The 17,815-nt window shown below is 31.7% G+C and overlaps 2 protein-coding genes across 2 annotated transcripts; both read left to right on the plus strand.

Annotated features, from left to right (window-relative positions):
• Positions 1-9,448: 9,448 nt before the first annotated feature.
• On the plus strand, positions 9,449-10,165 carry LOC129891794 (uncharacterized). The gene has a single exon (XM_055967278.1). It carries the CDS (start codon positions 9,449-9,451, stop codon positions 10,163-10,165), a length of 717 nt encoding a protein of 238 aa, XP_055823253.1.
• Positions 10,166-10,389: 224 nt separating this feature from the next.
• Positions 10,390-12,958, plus strand: LOC129891801 (uncharacterized). Its single transcript, XM_055967286.1, has 3 exons — positions 10,390-10,561; positions 11,251-11,378; positions 12,617-12,958. The coding sequence occupies exons 1-3, from the start codon at positions 10,390-10,392 to the stop codon at positions 12,956-12,958; spliced, it is 642 nt and encodes a 213-aa protein (XP_055823261.1).
• The last annotated feature ends 4,857 nt before the right edge of the window (positions 12,959-17,815 follow it).

Genomic DNA, 17,815 nt, shown 5'->3' on the forward strand with positions numbered 1-17,815 from the left:
GAAAGCACTTCATACATAAAAGTTACTTTTTTAAGCCCATCCAAACGGGCTCTAAGTCCTAAAAGGAAGGACCAAGACCGACAAGAATTCATGAAAGGAGGCTCTTTCACCTGTTCAACATCCTCTTCTACCTTAACCTCCACATCCTCTTCTACCTCAACCTGGGGTGCGGGAGGGGCCTCTTCTTTGGGTACATCCTCAACTTAAGCTTCACCCTTGGCGGATGCTTCCCTTTCTCGGGCTCTGCCGCGTCCCCTTCTTCTGCCCCTGCCTCGGCCACGTCCTCTAATGGTTAGCTCCTCCTCTGGCTCAACGAGAGATATGGGCCGGACACCATTATAATGCGTGTTAACCATCCGCGGACAAGAGAGTCAAAGAGATTAGATACCAATTTGAATCACCAGATACCAATTTGAATCAAGTTATAGCACGAAAGGAGAGAAGATAGAGAAATTTTTCCTAAAGTCATATAGCCTCTCGAAGAAAAGTACAAACATCTTGTACTGTTCTGCAAGACTCTACTAGACTCATTTTGGTACAATGAGATCAACAAACCTAGGGCTTTGATACCAACTTTGTTATGACCTTGACCCGCCCTGATTGACACCTACTCTAACCCTTCTATGGAAGAACTACTATTGCAAGTGGAAACAGGTTAAATAAAAAAAAAGTACTGAGTTTCCATAAACTCAAACAATGAAACTAAAACATGCGAAAAATACCCCTAGAACCTAAAATTCAATTGTACCAAAACTCTTACTAAACAACAAATCTAAAGAAAAGGGGATACAACTCTGAAAATTTAATAATAACAATGTCTAAAATTCTAAGTCCGAGAAAGAGGGACCAAGATTAAGAAGAATTCATAGTAGTCTCAAAGAACTGACTCACCCTTGCATTCTGTAAATTAATGATCATCTATTCTAGGTCTCTCAACAGTCGTCTAAAGATGCCATGTATTCAACAAAGAAAGAGCAAGTGTAGTATCAGTATAAAAGACAATGATGTATTAGTAGGATCACACGGCCATTCCAATAAGTTATATAATAGGTAACTACAACACAGTAAGCACACCTATATAGAATACTTTACCACTTGTCATCTCTTTACAATACACATACATATATATAGGTCAACAGTCTCAATTTGTGTGCAACAGTCAAAAAATAATTCTCTTATAGAACCCACACTCCATCTGTTAGTGTGTCGAAATGTGACACCTGGTCCAATATTATGTGAGAACGTGACACCCGATTCAAATACTCATCAAAATGTGACACTTGATCCAATTATATATCGGAATGTGACACCCAATCCAATCAAAAATAACACAATCACAATTATAATGAATAGTCTCAAATAGTTACAACTACCAAGAACAGGTTCATTCATGCAATTGATCCTAAACAATCATTTCATCTGGTTCATTTCATCTTCCCCTATTCACACACATATATGCATACAATGGAGCATTAAACAAGCACATAGGATACAAATAGAAAGACAAACCATCATCTACCTCAAAACCAAGCCTTGAAAACTCTAAACAACTAGAGCTTTTCCTTTCCGAAGCCTTTCAATTTTTTTGGTCTAAAAACAATCACACATATGCAAAAGATCAATAAAATGACCTAATTTAATCGGATTATAAAAAAATACTAACCCTTGGCCAAACCCATGATCCTAATGCCCAACTAGGACCTTTTCCACCATTAATTTTAGGTCAAAACCCTTCTCCAATGATAATCAAACATGATTCTAAGTTCTAAGAATTGAAATATGGCTTAGGGGAGTAATTACTTATCTTTGGCGCGAGAATTCATGGAAAAATGATGGAGAACTGCCTTAGGTTGCCTCTTTGCTTTTAAGAACGATTTTTGCTGAAAAATAATGTTTCTGGGTTTTCTCTTGTTTTTGTCCCGACTGGCCTGCTATAGTCCGCTCCATCCTGCCACAGGGCTCCTCTTTTGGCAGAATAATCCCTCTCTGGCGGGATGCATGGAGACAGAACATTGGGATTTGAGTCCCAAGCTTCCATTTTGCAACACACCCTCAACCCATGATGTTCTAAATTCAATATTTCACGCCAAGATCAATGATGGAAGTTCTACTCGCCCAAATACGATTCCATAAAGTCGTACAAGCTCCATATCGTATTTGCCATCAACTCAAATGATCAAACTCAGAATCCAATCCCCCATCCATTATCGAATTACCTTTGACCTCGCTTGACTCAGATTTCATCCAAGTCTAGCCTAGACTAAAACTTCCAAGTTACTACTCAGAAGTTTTCTGACCAAATTTTCTTTCCCATTGGCCTATCTATAATGACAGGAATAGGTCATTACAATTTCTTTTTCCATTGGCCTATCTTAAAGGTAAGTCGCAGGTTGTAGTGCAGCTTGTAAGTCGCATCCTGTTATGCGACTTACTTTAATGGTTGACTGACGTCCGTCAACTGACAAAGGAAAGTCGCACGGTAGGGTGCATTTTTACCCTTTTAGTTTCATCCTAAAATCAATGGTCGTTTTAAAATTTTTATAAAAAAAAAGTTGCCCTTTCGGCTCCGGACTCCAAAAATAACTTCTTCTTATTTTTTATTTTTATTTTTTTTATAAATAGTACTTTCTCAATAAAAAAAACCTATAACTTATTACTGTTTTTTTTTAAAAAAATGATCCCCCTAAATTCTAGGGCCTATGGCATTTGTATTTCTTCTAATCCTATTGAGCCGCCCTGCAATAAGGTAATAAGGTAATGTGTGAATTTTCAGCACATCATTTAAAGTTAGGGTTCAAATCTCATCGACATTTATATCATCGGGAGATTTGATTTTATAATTCCTTACAAATATTATTTTAATAATTATGATCTATATAGAAGGTTAGTAAAAAATAATATAAGAAATTTATAAAATAAAATATGAGATTTTTATAGTTACTTTTTTATATTCAAATATTGTAAGTGAGTATATATGACTCCCATCCTCTTTCCCTTTTTATATCCATTGGTCACTCCTTCGTGAGAAGAAACACTTAATTGAGAAGAAGAAAAAGAGAACAAACAAGAGGCCATCTATAAACCAAGGGTTTAGTCAACTTAATCCAAACCTAGGGTTAATTACGAGGTATCTTCGTGATTGCAATGATATTCTTTTCTTGAGGTTTAGAAGAAGAAGAATCAAAGAATAATACTCCCCCTGTTTCAATTATGTGATACATTTTTTTAAATATTTTTTTTAAAAAAAAATGTCATTTTTTATAATTATAAGTGTTAGGAGAAATCTAGAAATACTCTATTTTTGTTTTCCTCCCCGCGTCAAAGGTGGGGGAAGGGGAATGATTGCATATGGTTAATTTAATTTTAAAGTTTCTCTTCTATTTTTAATAAAATAATTTATAATCATATAAATATTTAAGAATTATTTTAGACTATAAATTTTAAATATCTTATTTTTCTTAAATTTTGTATCAAATTGAAGGACGCCAGGTCTAGCAAATTGACCATCTAATTGGCTCCTCCAGAAAGAGTAAATACTATTCCATGTTGCCTGCTTTTCTCAACCTTCCACATTTCTCCATTAAATTAATGGTATTTGCTTTTTCCCTATTCAATTCATGACATATTTATTAATCTTTCCCACATTTCAGCCTCTATACACATCTCCACTATGGATGAACTACATCAACTCTAGCTAGATCTATCATAATCTGTAATCAACCTGATTACTTTTATATATATTCCTTAATGATTAGCAAAAGAGAAAAAAAGAAGAAGAAATATCTGTAATATATTGTTTTATTAACGTAATACTAGAAATTTTTTAAAAAATCTACCACGATTTAGTTGGAAATTTGTATTATAGTAAAATATTTATCCACTCATTTCCTATCGAATCAACTCAAAGAAAAAATATATAGTGGAAAATAGATTATCACTGAAACAATATGAAACTTTCAAATTTTTTCTTATTAAAACATTACTACTTTTTTCCTCACCAATTCAATCAAAATATTTGTGAAATATTTTTCAATGAAAAATTTTAGTAAAAAATAGTGATTTTTAGTAGTATAGGTATTGATTAAACTACATAGCTAGCTAGAATTGCTTTCTTTTTCCTTTGCATCTATGTGGACTGAAATCTCAAATGCATATAAGAATTTAGATATTCCATTTATATATTTAGGGCTGTTCACAGTTTTGGTTAAAACCAATATCAAATCGAATAAAAAAATCAATATTTGATTTGGTTTGGTTTTAAATTTGAAAAATCGATAATATTTGGTTTGGTTATCGTTATAATAAAAAAATAACCGAATAAATAACCAAACCAAACTGATAATTATATACATAAAATTTATAATTATTTATATGTATAATATTAACTTTTCATAAATAATTAAAGATATTTTATACCTTTTAATTATTAATTTAAGATGGTCGAAGTACTTTTGATTATATTATGGATTCTCTAGTTAGTTTAGTTTAAATATGTAATTTTTTCATTTTAATGGACAAAATTGTTTGTATTTTGAAACCTTTGTTTGACTTGTTCTTTTAAATTTATACTGCATTGCAAGTTTGGTCCACCTGATTTGTCATCAGCATGTTTTTCCCTCAATATGCAGCAAAGTTCGCCCTTGTGGGCCATGAGGAAAAAAGAGCTTCATAAGAAATTTGAAGAATGTAGAGAGAGAATATTTGAATTGTCCCGACTAGACATAAACCCGAAAAATTGAACCAAACCGACAATAACCAAACCGGTGGTTATTATTTTACTTGGTTTGGTTATGGTTTTAGATATTTAAAAACCGATTAAATTGGTTTGGTTATGATTTTAATCAATAACCGACCCAAACCGAACCATGAACACCCCATATATATCCATCCTACTATTTAATTATGTGAGTATATTTTAACTGTTTTCCTTTAATTGTTACCTACTTTGATGTAGCTAAAATTTCAAATTAAGCAGTGTGTTAGAAGGCGGGACACAAAGGCAAGACGTTTTATATAATATCAAGTGAGGCGTAAATCCCGTTCGACAATAGAAACTACATTAAAAGTTAAGAAATTTATAATCTATTAAAGAAATCTATAAAATATAAGATATTTAGCATATTCAATATTAGAAATAGAGGCTTTTTCCGTGAAACAATGAAAAATTTGTGTTATAAAATATAATTTTCTCAATCATTCCAGTTTATTGAAAAAACGCATATGGAAAATAAATTCTCATTAAAATACTAGAAAGCTTCTTAATTTTAATTTTTCATATGAAAACACTAATATTTTTTTTCCAGACCGATTCAATCAAACTATTCAATCGCTATTATCTATGGAAATAGTCACTAACTATTTTTCACGAAATAGTGATCTTTTAGTAGTGATTCTCATATAGTGTTAAAGTTATCATGAGATGGAAATCAACTACGATATCTTTTATACTTCTTACGTTTTAATTTGTTTGTTGTACTTTTTTTATAATCTATTTTAAAGTAGTGTATTTTTTAAATAATTTTTAAATTTTATTTTTCAACATGCATGGCATATTTAAAATCACAAGATTAAAAAGTATTTTAGTACATTCTATATACATCTCGTTTGTTTAAGACCATAAAATTCAAAAATCTTTTTTATTTGTTAAACTTCATGCCAATCAAGATTTTAAAAATAAAATAAAATAAAGGGAATACCTACTCAGGATCTTCATTGGTAAGTTATTTATTTGTATATTAAAATCATCATAACAGATGGTCATGTTTGGTAGTATTTTAGTTGTTACATATAAAATTCAGCACATCAATAAGATGTTTGATTACCAACTAAAGTCCTACGTAATAATACATGTTTAAATTATTAAAAAATCTATATATTATTATGCATGTATATAGGGTAAAAATAGAAGTAATACGTGGATAAGTTAGATGCTGACGCATGGAAAGATAGTAGAATAGTGAATCAACACCGTGGGTGATCCATCTTGAGAAAGTAAGAAGTTGGATATAAGCTCAACACCGAATCAAGGCTCAGACACACAGAGAGAGAGCGCGCATCAAAAGGCACTAGCCGTTATGAAACCGACCCATATATAGACAACATCGAGCGTTATTCTTTTTATTCTTAAATGACATTTAATTAATCATTTAATGTGAGTTAGGAGAAAATAAGTCTTGTCCATCATCTCCTCAGAATTCATCCCTATAATGGCAATAGAATCACCAAATTATAGATTATCGAATTCTTCGATTGAATACTTGAATTTCTCTCTAGGAATATTTATCCATATCATTGCTTATTCATCAGTTTTGGACATTCGTCAAGTTTGTTCGGAGATATCTCCATCAAGGATATCATTGAAATGAGGCTAACACATGCTACATTTGCTTAATATTATAAATTTAGTCAATTTATTTTAATTTATTTCTTATGTACAACTTTTTTTGTTATATATATATTTCACATCTTGATCGATCCAAACTTTATCCTGTAAACCTCTCATACATATTTAACTGTATCTGTTTTGGAGGTAAACAACAGGGTTATAAAAATAACTAAGCTTTGACTAATTAGTTCATTACTAATATGAGCATAACTCTAACCAGCGATCAATAACTCAATCAGCAATATCTCTCAATGTGTTTTATTTTTTCCTTTCCTATTTATCCAAAATAAAAAGGAAACATAGAATTATAAAAAAATATACATATTTTTATAGAATAGATGTTCAAATTTGAATCGTCAGCGAGACTCCAAATGGCAAAGCTAAAACCCCAAAGTGCTTAGAATATAGAAGTTTTTTAAAAGATGCATAATTATATTAGAGTACGTACTAAGAAGATGATTGTGCTGATATTTCTCTCAACTATACATAAAATAAGTAATTTATGAATTAATTATCAGGTATCAAATTCTCTTTGGGATAATGCACAAGTACCCTCGAATTATGACCGAAATTTCAGCGATACACCTTTACTTAACTAGGGTCCTATTATCCCCTAAACTATTTTAAAATAGAATAAATACACCCTAAAAACTGACATGACATAGAAAATGTGCACACTCTCTTGAAGACAAATGATGAGTTAAAAAAATGGAAACATGTCCTTTTTTAATTGGTAACTTCATATTAGTTAGTATACATAATTATTGATATTAAAACTTATATATATTTAATTATTTTCATTCTTTCTATGTAAAATATTTATTTTAATTTTTTCCTCACTTTAAACTTTTTTTTTCTTTTATTAATTTCTCATATTTTCACTTTTAATTATTTTTTAAAAATTATATGTATTTTAAAAAAAATATTATTAAAAAGTGTCATTTAATTTTAACGTTTTAATTTTTTATGTTTTAGTTGATTTTTTTCACTTATTTTGATATCCATTCAAAATTATTTGAGTTTGGACATCTTATTTATCTGATGTTTGATAAGTAAATAAAAATATTATTTCAAAAATATTTATATACATAATTTAGGTAAACAATATGAGTGAGGGTGGACGTTTGGACATGGTTAAGATTTGAAAAAAAAGGTCCATCGTTGAGTTAAGATTTGAAAAAAGAAATAATGAAAATATTATTTAAAATAATATTTTGGCTAAATAAAAAATAACATTATCCTAATTGTTTTCTCTTATTGCTTTTTCCTCCCTCTTTTCTATTTATTTCTTTATTATTAATTGTTGTTTGCTTTTGATCAAATTTTGTTGGAAACCATTACACTATTTACCTTTGAAAATTGTTTCATAAATAAATACCACATATAGTAAGAATGATTAGGGGTAGCGAGACCTGAAAGAAACATTAAAGAATCGAAGGGAAAAAAAATAAAAAATAATCATAACTAGTCATTTATTTTTTTGGGTTCGACCTAGATTCTTGTAGTCGGATTATATTTACAACGACTCAATTGCTAGTATTCTATTTAGGTATGTAGTTGAGTGTGATAGTCATGCGTCCCAATTTTTTCCCATCTCACTCCAACGTCATGCATATTTCATGTTTCATAAAATAGCTTAATAAGGCTCAAAACATTGTGATTCATGTTACGAATCCAAATAAAGTACTAAAATGTGAGATAGTTTATATTCAAATACTAGTGTTTGTAGCCAAATATAATTACTTATTTGATTTGTGTGAAAAAAGTATGGTTCAATAACCCAATATCCCCATATTGAACCCATAATCCCACCATTCCCCACCCTTACCTTTTATAATATTTGTCTTGATTATATACAAGTATTTTTAACTTATATATCAAATACAAAAAAATAAATAAGAAGATTTTTCATGAAAAATATTCACACACAGACACGCTTAATTATAACTAATTAAAATATATTGTTACATTTATTAGGTTATTTAATCATTATAAGTATTATAATTTAATGTAAATTTGTCTGAAGTGTTACGCGAGGGAGATAGTACCCAAGTAAGGGCGGATATACCATTTTAAGTATGAGTAAGGAGAATTCAATAAATTTAGTGGAAATTTGTATTTATCTAAGAAAAAATTATTTAATATGTATAAATTAAAAAGTTATCGATATTTTTAAAAGATTAGAATTCAAAATTCAATAAATTTAAAATCTTGAATCTATGCATCTATGACCAAGTGAAGATCAAAATGCAACCCAAATCCTGTTGAAATATTAGTTTGTTTTCTTTTCTTCTACTAGTTGACCTAGTCTTTAGGAATTAATTATATTTTTTTTAATCTTTAGGAATTAGTGGAGTAACGTGTTTTGTTTCTTTTAGGAGTTTATTTGCTTTATGCATATCATGGACAGATATGGGTGCTATTTTTTTGATATGTTCTGTTATATATTTGCCTATATATTAGGCTTGAACCTTTGAATGAAAGCATCAATTTTCTAGATATTATTCTCTTCTGCCCTTACGTATCTTTTTTTTCTTCTGTTTTCTAACACTGGTATCTGAGCCAGGTTATCCCGAGAGGGAAAACAAGTAAGGCAACCAAAATTTCTTTCATCTCCTTTTACATTTAACCAATGGCCACAGAAAATAATTTTGTGCAACCCGCTATTCCACGCTTTGATGGTCACTATGATCATTGGAGCATGTTAATGGAGAATTTCATGCGGTCCAAGGAGTATTGACAGGTCATCGAAAATGGAATTCAGGAGCCAGCAACTGGCACAACTTTGACAGATTCACAAAAAGAAGAACTCGAAGCTAGAAAGCTAAAAGACCTGAAAGCAAAGAACTATCTCTTTCAGGCAATTGATCGTCCCATCTTGAAAACAATTCTTTGCAAAGAAACTTCCAAAGATATTTGGGATTCTATGAAGAAGAAGTATCAAGGCTCTACAAGGGTGAAGCGTGCACAGCTTCAAGCTTTGAGAAAGGATTTTGAAACACCAGAGATGAAATCACCAAAAAAATGCGTTTCCACGGTGAGAAGATAGACAATGTTGCCATTATGGAGAAGATTTTGCGCTCGCTGACACCAAAATATAATTATGTGGTTTGCTCAATCGAAGAGTCAAAAGATATAGATGCACTATCTCTTGATGAATTTCAAAGTTCTTTACTGGTTCATGAACAAAAGATGAACAAAGATTCTACAGTACAGGAGCAAGCATTGAAGGCTTCTACTAATACTCATTCCAATAACTATAGAGGAAGGGGTAGAGGTAGAGGCCGAACAAGAGGAAGAGGAGATCGTGGAGGCAGAGATTTCAAAGTCAACACTGATCAATTTCAAGGCAAAGACAGAGGTCGAATCATGACAAATCCAAGGTATAATGCTATAGATGTCACAGATTTGATCATTATGCATCAGATTGTTATACTAGACTGCCTAAATGATAAAGAAAAGGAAGAAAATGTCAACTTTGTCAAAAATAAGAAAGTAGAAACTTTGTTAATGGTTGTCCAAGATGGAATAAAACATGAGTCGAATATTTGGTTTATAGATACCAGATTTAGTAACCACATGTGTGGAAGTAAATTTTCTTTTTCATCTCTAAATGAAAATTTCCATTCCACTGTGGCATTTGGTGATTGTTCTACTATTGAAGTAATGGGGAAAGGTGATATCAAGATTAAAACCAATAATGATTTTGTTGAAACAATCTCTAATGTGTTGTATGTTCCGGACTTGAAAAATAACTTACTTAGTGCTGATCAGTTGTAAGAGAAGGGTTATGTCATCACTATTAAGAAGGGTGAGTGTGAAATTTATGATCCTGTGAGATGAGCTATTGTAGTAGTTCAAATGAGCTCCAACATATTATTTTCTCTAAAGATTGATGATATCAATCTTGTTTGATGGCTGAAGTCAAGGATTCCTCATGGTTGTGGCATTTTTGTTATGGTCATTTGAGTTATGGAGGATTAAAGACACTCCACCAGAAAAATATGGTCACAGGACTTCCTCAAATTACTGCTCCTTTTAAAATCTGTGAAGAATGTGTTGTTAGCAAACAAACTCGCTCTCAAATTTCTAAAGAAAAGTCATGGAGAGCAAAGGATGTGTTGGAGCTTGTGCATTCAGATCTTTGTGGTCCAATAAACCCAACATCAAATGGAGGTAAAAGATATTTAATCACTTTTACCAATGATTTTTCAAGAAAAAATTGGATTTATTTTTTGCAAGAGAAATTTGAAGTTTTTTCAATATTTAAAAGCTTCAAAATTCGTGTGAAAAATGAAGCAGGAAAAAATATCAAGACTCTTCGAATAGATCGTGGTGGCAAATATTGTTCAAAAGAATTTAAAGGTTTTTGTATAGATCATGGCATTCGAAGAGAGATTACAGCTGCGTATACACCACAACAGAATGGTGTATTGGAGAGAAAAAAATAGAACCATCCTCAACATGGTGAGAAGTTTGTTGGCAAGAGGAAGTGTTTCAAAAACTTTCTGGCCCGAGGCAGTAAATTGGAGTATTCATATTTTAAACAAAAGCTCAACTTTTTCTGTTCAAAATATGACACCGAAGGAGGCATGGAATGAAAGAAAACCAACAGTAGATCCTTTTAAATTTTGGATGCATCGCATATGCTCATGTCGCAGACCAGAAGAGGAAGAAACTTGATGACAAGGTTGAAAAATGTGTTTTTCTTGGTGTAAGTGAATTTTCCAAAGCATATAAATTGTTCAATCCATTGAAAAGGAAGATTGTTATCAGTAGGGATGTTGTTTTTGATGAGGATAACACTTGGGATTGGAATGGGCAACAGCTTACCTAAGTACTCTATGATAGTGACGTTGAACCAGAGAAATTTTCAGTAGCTTGCACACCAAAAAATTCAGCAACTTCAGCAACAGTTGCTGTAGAAAATGAAGAAACAACTCAGTCTGTTGGGTGTACTATAAGAAGGCCTGCTTGGATGGAAGATTATGAGGTAACTGGAATTGAAGATTCAATTACTCACTTTGATTGTGAATCTACGTCTTTTGAGAGTGCAGTGAAGGAAGAAAAATGAAGAAAAATAATGGATGATGAAATTAATGCCATTGAACGAAATGATACTTGAAAGCTGTCTGATCTTCCAAATGGACAGAAAACTCTTGGAGTAAAATGGGTCTTTAAAATAAAGTTGAAGGAAAATGGTGAAGTTGACAAGTACAAGACACGTTTAGTGGCTAAGGGTTACTAGCAAGAATACGAGATCAATTATATAGAGGTATTTTCTCCCATTGCGAGGCATGATACAATCAAATTGGTAATTGCGTTGGCGGCTCTGAAATCTTGGCCTATTTTTCAGTTAGACGTCAAGTCGACATTCTTACATGGGTACTTGGATGAACATGTATTTGTTGAACAACCCCTAGGTTATGTTAAAATTGGAAATGAGCATAAGGTTTACAAATTGAAAAAGACCCTTTATGGACTAAAATAGACTCCCTGAGCTTGGTATAGTCGTATTGAGGGGTATTTTCTAAAAGTTGATTTTTTGAAATGTCCTTATGAGCATACACTTTTTGTTAAGATTGGGGATCAAGGAAAAATACTCATTATTTGTTTGTATGTTGATGATCTTATATTTACTGAAAATTGTAGTGTGATGATTGAAAAATTCAAGAGGTCAATGATGGATGAGCTTGAAATGTCCGATCTCGCATTAATGCATTACTTTCTTGGCATAGAAGTAGTGCAATCTGATGATGGGATCTTCATTTCTTAGAAGAAATATATATGAGAAATTCTAGACAGATTTCAAATGAGGAATTGTAATCCTGTTAACGCTCCTACAGAGCTTGGTTTGAAGCTACACAAAGATCCTACTGGGAAAAAAGTTGACAACACACTTTACAAATAGGTTGTGGAAATTTTGTTGTAACTCACTACAACAAGGCCCGACATAATGTACTCTGTGAGGTTAATCAGTAGGTATATGGAGAATCCCACAGAAATGCACTTGTCAGCATCGAAGAGAATTCTCCGTTACTTGCAAAGAACGAGAGACTTTGAAATATTTTATAAGAAGAATGAAAAATTCAAGTTGCTCGATTATACTGACAACGACTATGCTGGTGATCAAGATGATTGAAAAAATACTACAGGTTATGCTTTTATATTTGGGTCTGGTGCTATTTCATGGTCATCTAAGAAACAACTAATTGTCACTTTGTCTAGTAGGAAGCTGAGTTTGTTTCTGCGACTGCTTGTGCTTGTCAATCTATTTGGTTGAGGAGACTTCTAGAGGAGTTGAAATTCAAGCAATTAGGAGCTACCAAGATCTTTTGTGACAACAATTCAGCAATCCAACTATCTAAGAATCCAGTGCTACATGGAAGAAGCAAGCACATTGATGTGAAGTTTTATTTCTTAAGAGATCTTAGCAATAATGAAACAATTGAATTGATCTATTATAGGAGTGAAGATCAGATTGCGGATATTTTCACCAAAGCCTTGAAGATGGAGTCATTCATGAAACTTAGAAGGCTTCTAGGTGTCTTCACAATTAAAGATGTAAACTGACTGACGACTGTTCACAAATATCAGTTTAAGGGGGGCTATTGAAATATTAGTTTATTTTCTTTTCTTCTACTCGTTGACCTAGTGTTTAGGAATTAATTATGTTTTTTTTTAATCAGTCCAGGTTGTTATGATCTCTAGGGATAAGTGGAGTAATGTGTTTTATTTCTTTTAGGAGTTTATTTGCTTTATGCATATTATGGACAGATATGGGTGCTATTTTTTGATATGTTCTGTTACATATTTGCCTATATATTAGGCTTGAACCTTTGAATGAAAACATCAATTTTCTAGCTATTATTCTCTTCAGCCCTTAAGTATCTTTTTTTTTCTTCTGTTTTCTAACACATCCAAATATGCAAAATCAAATTTAGAGATTGAGAATTATGAAAAAATTGGCTAATGGACGTGTCAAGTGAAACTAAGTAATAGTAATTTAATAAAGAGTTGAGTTATTTGACCCACCTTTTTCGTCACAAGCAAATCTTGAATAGACAGTAACATAACCCATTTTAAAAAAAAATTGACCCGCCCAAATATATATATGACTAGCTTATTGACTTGGTTCGATGGGTTGAACCCGAGATGATCCATAAAATTATTGAGTCAAAATAATGTTACTCGATGGGTCAAAATGCAACTAGATTCAAACATACAAAAATAAAGTTGAGATCAAGAATTCAAAATAACACAGATTTAAGGGTGAAAAGTAAGAATAAGAAACCTTTTCAAATGGCCAATATTAACCATAGTGTAGAGTTAGCAAGCTACCATTGTTAGATGATATGTCATAGTTTGTTAGAAGGTAGTTAGAAGTTAGTTAGTCTACATGTGCCCTTACATGTGCTCTATAAATATATCTCATTAGAGGTGTATAATGCATATTGTAACTAACTCTATTACTTGATGAATAAACAATCTCCTCTCCTCTGCATGTTCTTTTTTTCTTCTGTACAATCTCCTTTCTTCCGGTAGTGTTCAAAGCTCCATTAATGGAGTTATCAAAATTCTACTATTTCATCCATAAATACACTCTTCAATATCCAGAGCAAAATGCTCATTTTATTCTAAATTCATAATGATAATGTTCAGACCAATTTGCACGCATATTTAATCAGCTTTCAGTGTTTTCTCAACATTGAGCACGAATCGATACTTGACATCTGATTTCGAAAGGCGTCCTATAGCAGTATTCATATATTCCTGAAATAACTTCAATTTTAGGAGTAATATTATTTTTTGCTGCTAAATCATGCATTTCTTGTGTCTCTTTTGTTCCTCCAATGATGCTTCCTCCAATTATTTTCCTCCCTGTTTTGTATAGTTTTTATTTTTTAAAATTTAAGTAATGCCATTAGAACTATATTGATCGAAATATAAAGAAATGAAAAGGAATTGAGAAAATTGGGGGAGACCTTTAAACTTTCTAGTAAATTTTATTTAGATATTTGAATACGACTTGTTTCAATGAGCACTTAAACACATAATAAAGTATTCATATTAGCTCAAATTATAGAATAGTTTTTACGTGTGTTCTCATGGCCTATCACACAGATAAGTTAACTGCATGCATAAAATATGTTATATACTTTAATTGTACTATCAGCCTCAACTGTAACAAGCCTGTGTTTTATGAATTATTGAGGCTAGTGCCTATAATTAAAATATGCGACATATTTTTGGTGATTAATTTATCTCCAAAATGGACGCTTGAAACACACATTATTTTTCTTCCCAATTTTGGATAGAGCATTTTATTATGTGTTTAATTAGACGTTCAATTGAGATGGACAATACTTTGAGTGTCTAAATAAGATTTATAAATCGTAGGGTCTGAGAGAGTCGTTTGTATGCAAACTATATCCTTACCTTGAAAAAATAGAGATATTGTTTTTGATAGAGACCCTCGACTAGCTCAAGAAAAAAGAATAACAAAAATAGATTAAGAATATTTTTACCTACTTCAATGAAATGGGAAAAATGAAGGACCATATCAAGGACAATACGTGACTGAAACTTAGTTACTAATATCGAGAATTCTTGATACAATTTAACAAATAAATTGGTTCTCAATCAAATTACATGTCACAAGAAAACAAATGTGTTTGTGTGTAAGTATATTTTGTTGAGACACAGTATTTAGAGCCCGTTTGGATGAGCTTAAAAAAAGTAACTTTTATGTATGAAGTGCTTTTAGAGCTTTGAAGTGCTGAAAGTTATTTTTATAAATAAGCAGTTGAGTGTTTGGATAAAAGTGCTTATGATGTGAATTTTAGGGTTAAAAGAATAAAAAAAGGTAATTTGGGAATTTAGTTAAAATATAAGGGATATAAAAGTAATTTCCATGGTTAAAGAAAATGACTTTAAGCACTTTGGAAAAAAAGTTAGGAATCCTAACTTTTCATTTTTGACTGACTTTAAGAACTTTATGGCTTAAAGTCAGCATTAGGCAAACACGTTCAAAAGCTAAAAAGAGGCTTTAAGTTGGTTTTGACCAACTTAAAGCCAATCCAAACGGGCTCTTAATCTAACAATTGTGTATTCACTAACACTACAAATGTTTTACCAGACTGAAAAAACTCAGATGAATACCAACCTAATCTACATGTAACCACAGCATACAAGCCATAATCGTTTATAATTCATTTGGCCAAGATTCCAAAATCTAACTTATTTTGAAAAGGAATTTTGGTGAAAATCAGTTTGCATTTGATCAATAATTTTTAAAAATATTTTTGAGCAGTAATTAGTGTTTGACAAGTGTTTATGGGAAAAGATATTTCCTTTTTAGTCTTTAGACTCCATAATTTTCTAATTATCAGTTTATTATTTATTAATTTATAAATATGTTAATCAAATACTGAGATATTTTATTCGTTTATCCAATAAAATCTCTCTCTCTCTCTCTCTCTCTATATATATATATATATATATTAATCTTCCATCGGATGTCCGGTATCCACATTGGAGTCTGACTAATCTAGATTCGCCCCTAATAGGGCCCCATTCATGGAGTAGCTCTCCCTACAAAGGATTTTTCTATACCTAGGAGTCAAAATGGGGACCTCTGGTCAAGAGAGGAGTACCTCCATCCACTGCACCACATGCTTTGTTGGTAATATGTATTTTCTTTAACAATGATAATCTACTAGTCAAAGCAACTATCTTCCACTTCCACTTCCACGCTAGCATGTGTTACCATGGGGGAGGTAATAACATTATCGTAAATTACGAGGGAGGTTGTTATGAAGTCAAAAATGTAGAGAGGTTTCTAAAGTAAAAATGATAAATGATTCTATGATTTCACTAAGTATTGTGTAGTTTAATTTAGAATCTTTGGTACATTCACCGGGAAGAATTTTTTCAGTAATTTTGATTTTCAATTTTTAAAATTAGTATATCATTAATATATTAAATTATCTCAGTTTTTTGAGTTTCATACCTAAACTACTGAGATTGTGTTTCCTACCTGAACTATCACCTATAATTAGCGAAACATATCGCAATTAATTTTTGATGATGTACATGTGTACTCTCTCTTTTGTCTAAATGACTCTGCCATGTGGAAAAATAATATCTTTTTGGAAAATCTAAATAAGTTAATATTAGGTTAAAAGTCAAGGTTAAAGCTTAAAATTATGATCATATAAGTTAATTTATTTCAATTGTAACATCCACCATCTTCTTTTCTATTGGAGCTAATTATGATAATAAATATGCAAGTACCATCAAACTATCAAAAAGGAAATAAAAGCAACACAAGGACTGCGTGGAAGGAAAGAATCAATCCAAGGAGATAAGAATCAATCCAAGGAGATCTGCAAATCCACTAGAAGGAAAGATATCAATCCAAGGAGATATGCAAATCCATCAACATACCATGATTTCAAGGAAGACAACATTTAAAAGGAAAAGAAGATAATCTCTGCAAATCTGGTAAGGAGAATCAAACCCTTATCTTGATGAAGGAAAGAAGAATATCATGAAGGATTTTGAAGACCTCTCAATGGCTAGAGATACAAAGTCAAGCTAAACTTTATCCTTATTGTTGGATAGAAGGATTTACCTTTCTTTGACTAGACGAAAAGAACTCCAAGTAAACAAAGCAAAAGCTCATCTAACCAATCTCAACCTGGATGATCAAGGATCAAATCCTTTAGGTTGCAGAAGTCAAGCCACACACTCTATAAATCACAAGATCAGTAGCTGACACAGGCATGCATTCGTCTATCCATTCTACAAACTCAGTTCTACTTTACCAAGCATTGTCATTTCTTTGTGAATTATTGTGTAATAAAAAAAGACGAGAGTTTACTTGAGTGGTGAGGTATTATATCAAAAGATAGTGAAAAAGAAAGAGAAAACGAGAAAAGAATTGAGTGTAGATCTAGAATCCACTTTACATACCCTTGTAACCCATTCAAAAAAGCTTAGGAGAACATCCTTGCAGCCCAAGAGGATTAGACTAAGATGCACATTGAATTCTAATCAAATAAAAACATCTAGCATCACTTCTTCTTTATTCTCTTTAAGTATCTCTTTACTATTCAATTGATGTAGTTAACTATTTTACTTGTGGAGCTTCTTGACAAGGAGTTCATTCGTCCTAGTGCTTCCTTTTGGGTGCTCCAATGTTGTTTGTCAAGAAAAAAAGATAGTAGTATGAGAATTTGCATTGACTACCGAAAATTGTATAAGGTCACCATTAAAAATAAATATCCTTTACCTTATATTGATGACCTTTTTGATCAGTTGCAAGGTGCTTCAGTCTTCTTAAGGATTGATCTCAGATCTGGGTATTACCAGATCAAAATTAGGCCCGAGGATGTGCTCAAAATAGCTTTTCGAATCAGGTATGGG

The sequence above is a fragment of the Solanum dulcamara genome, chromosome 1 (genome assembly GCF_947179165.1).
Source record: "Solanum dulcamara chromosome 1, daSolDulc1.2, whole genome shotgun sequence".
NCBI classification, from domain to species: Eukaryota; Viridiplantae; Streptophyta; class Magnoliopsida; order Solanales; family Solanaceae; genus Solanum; species Solanum dulcamara.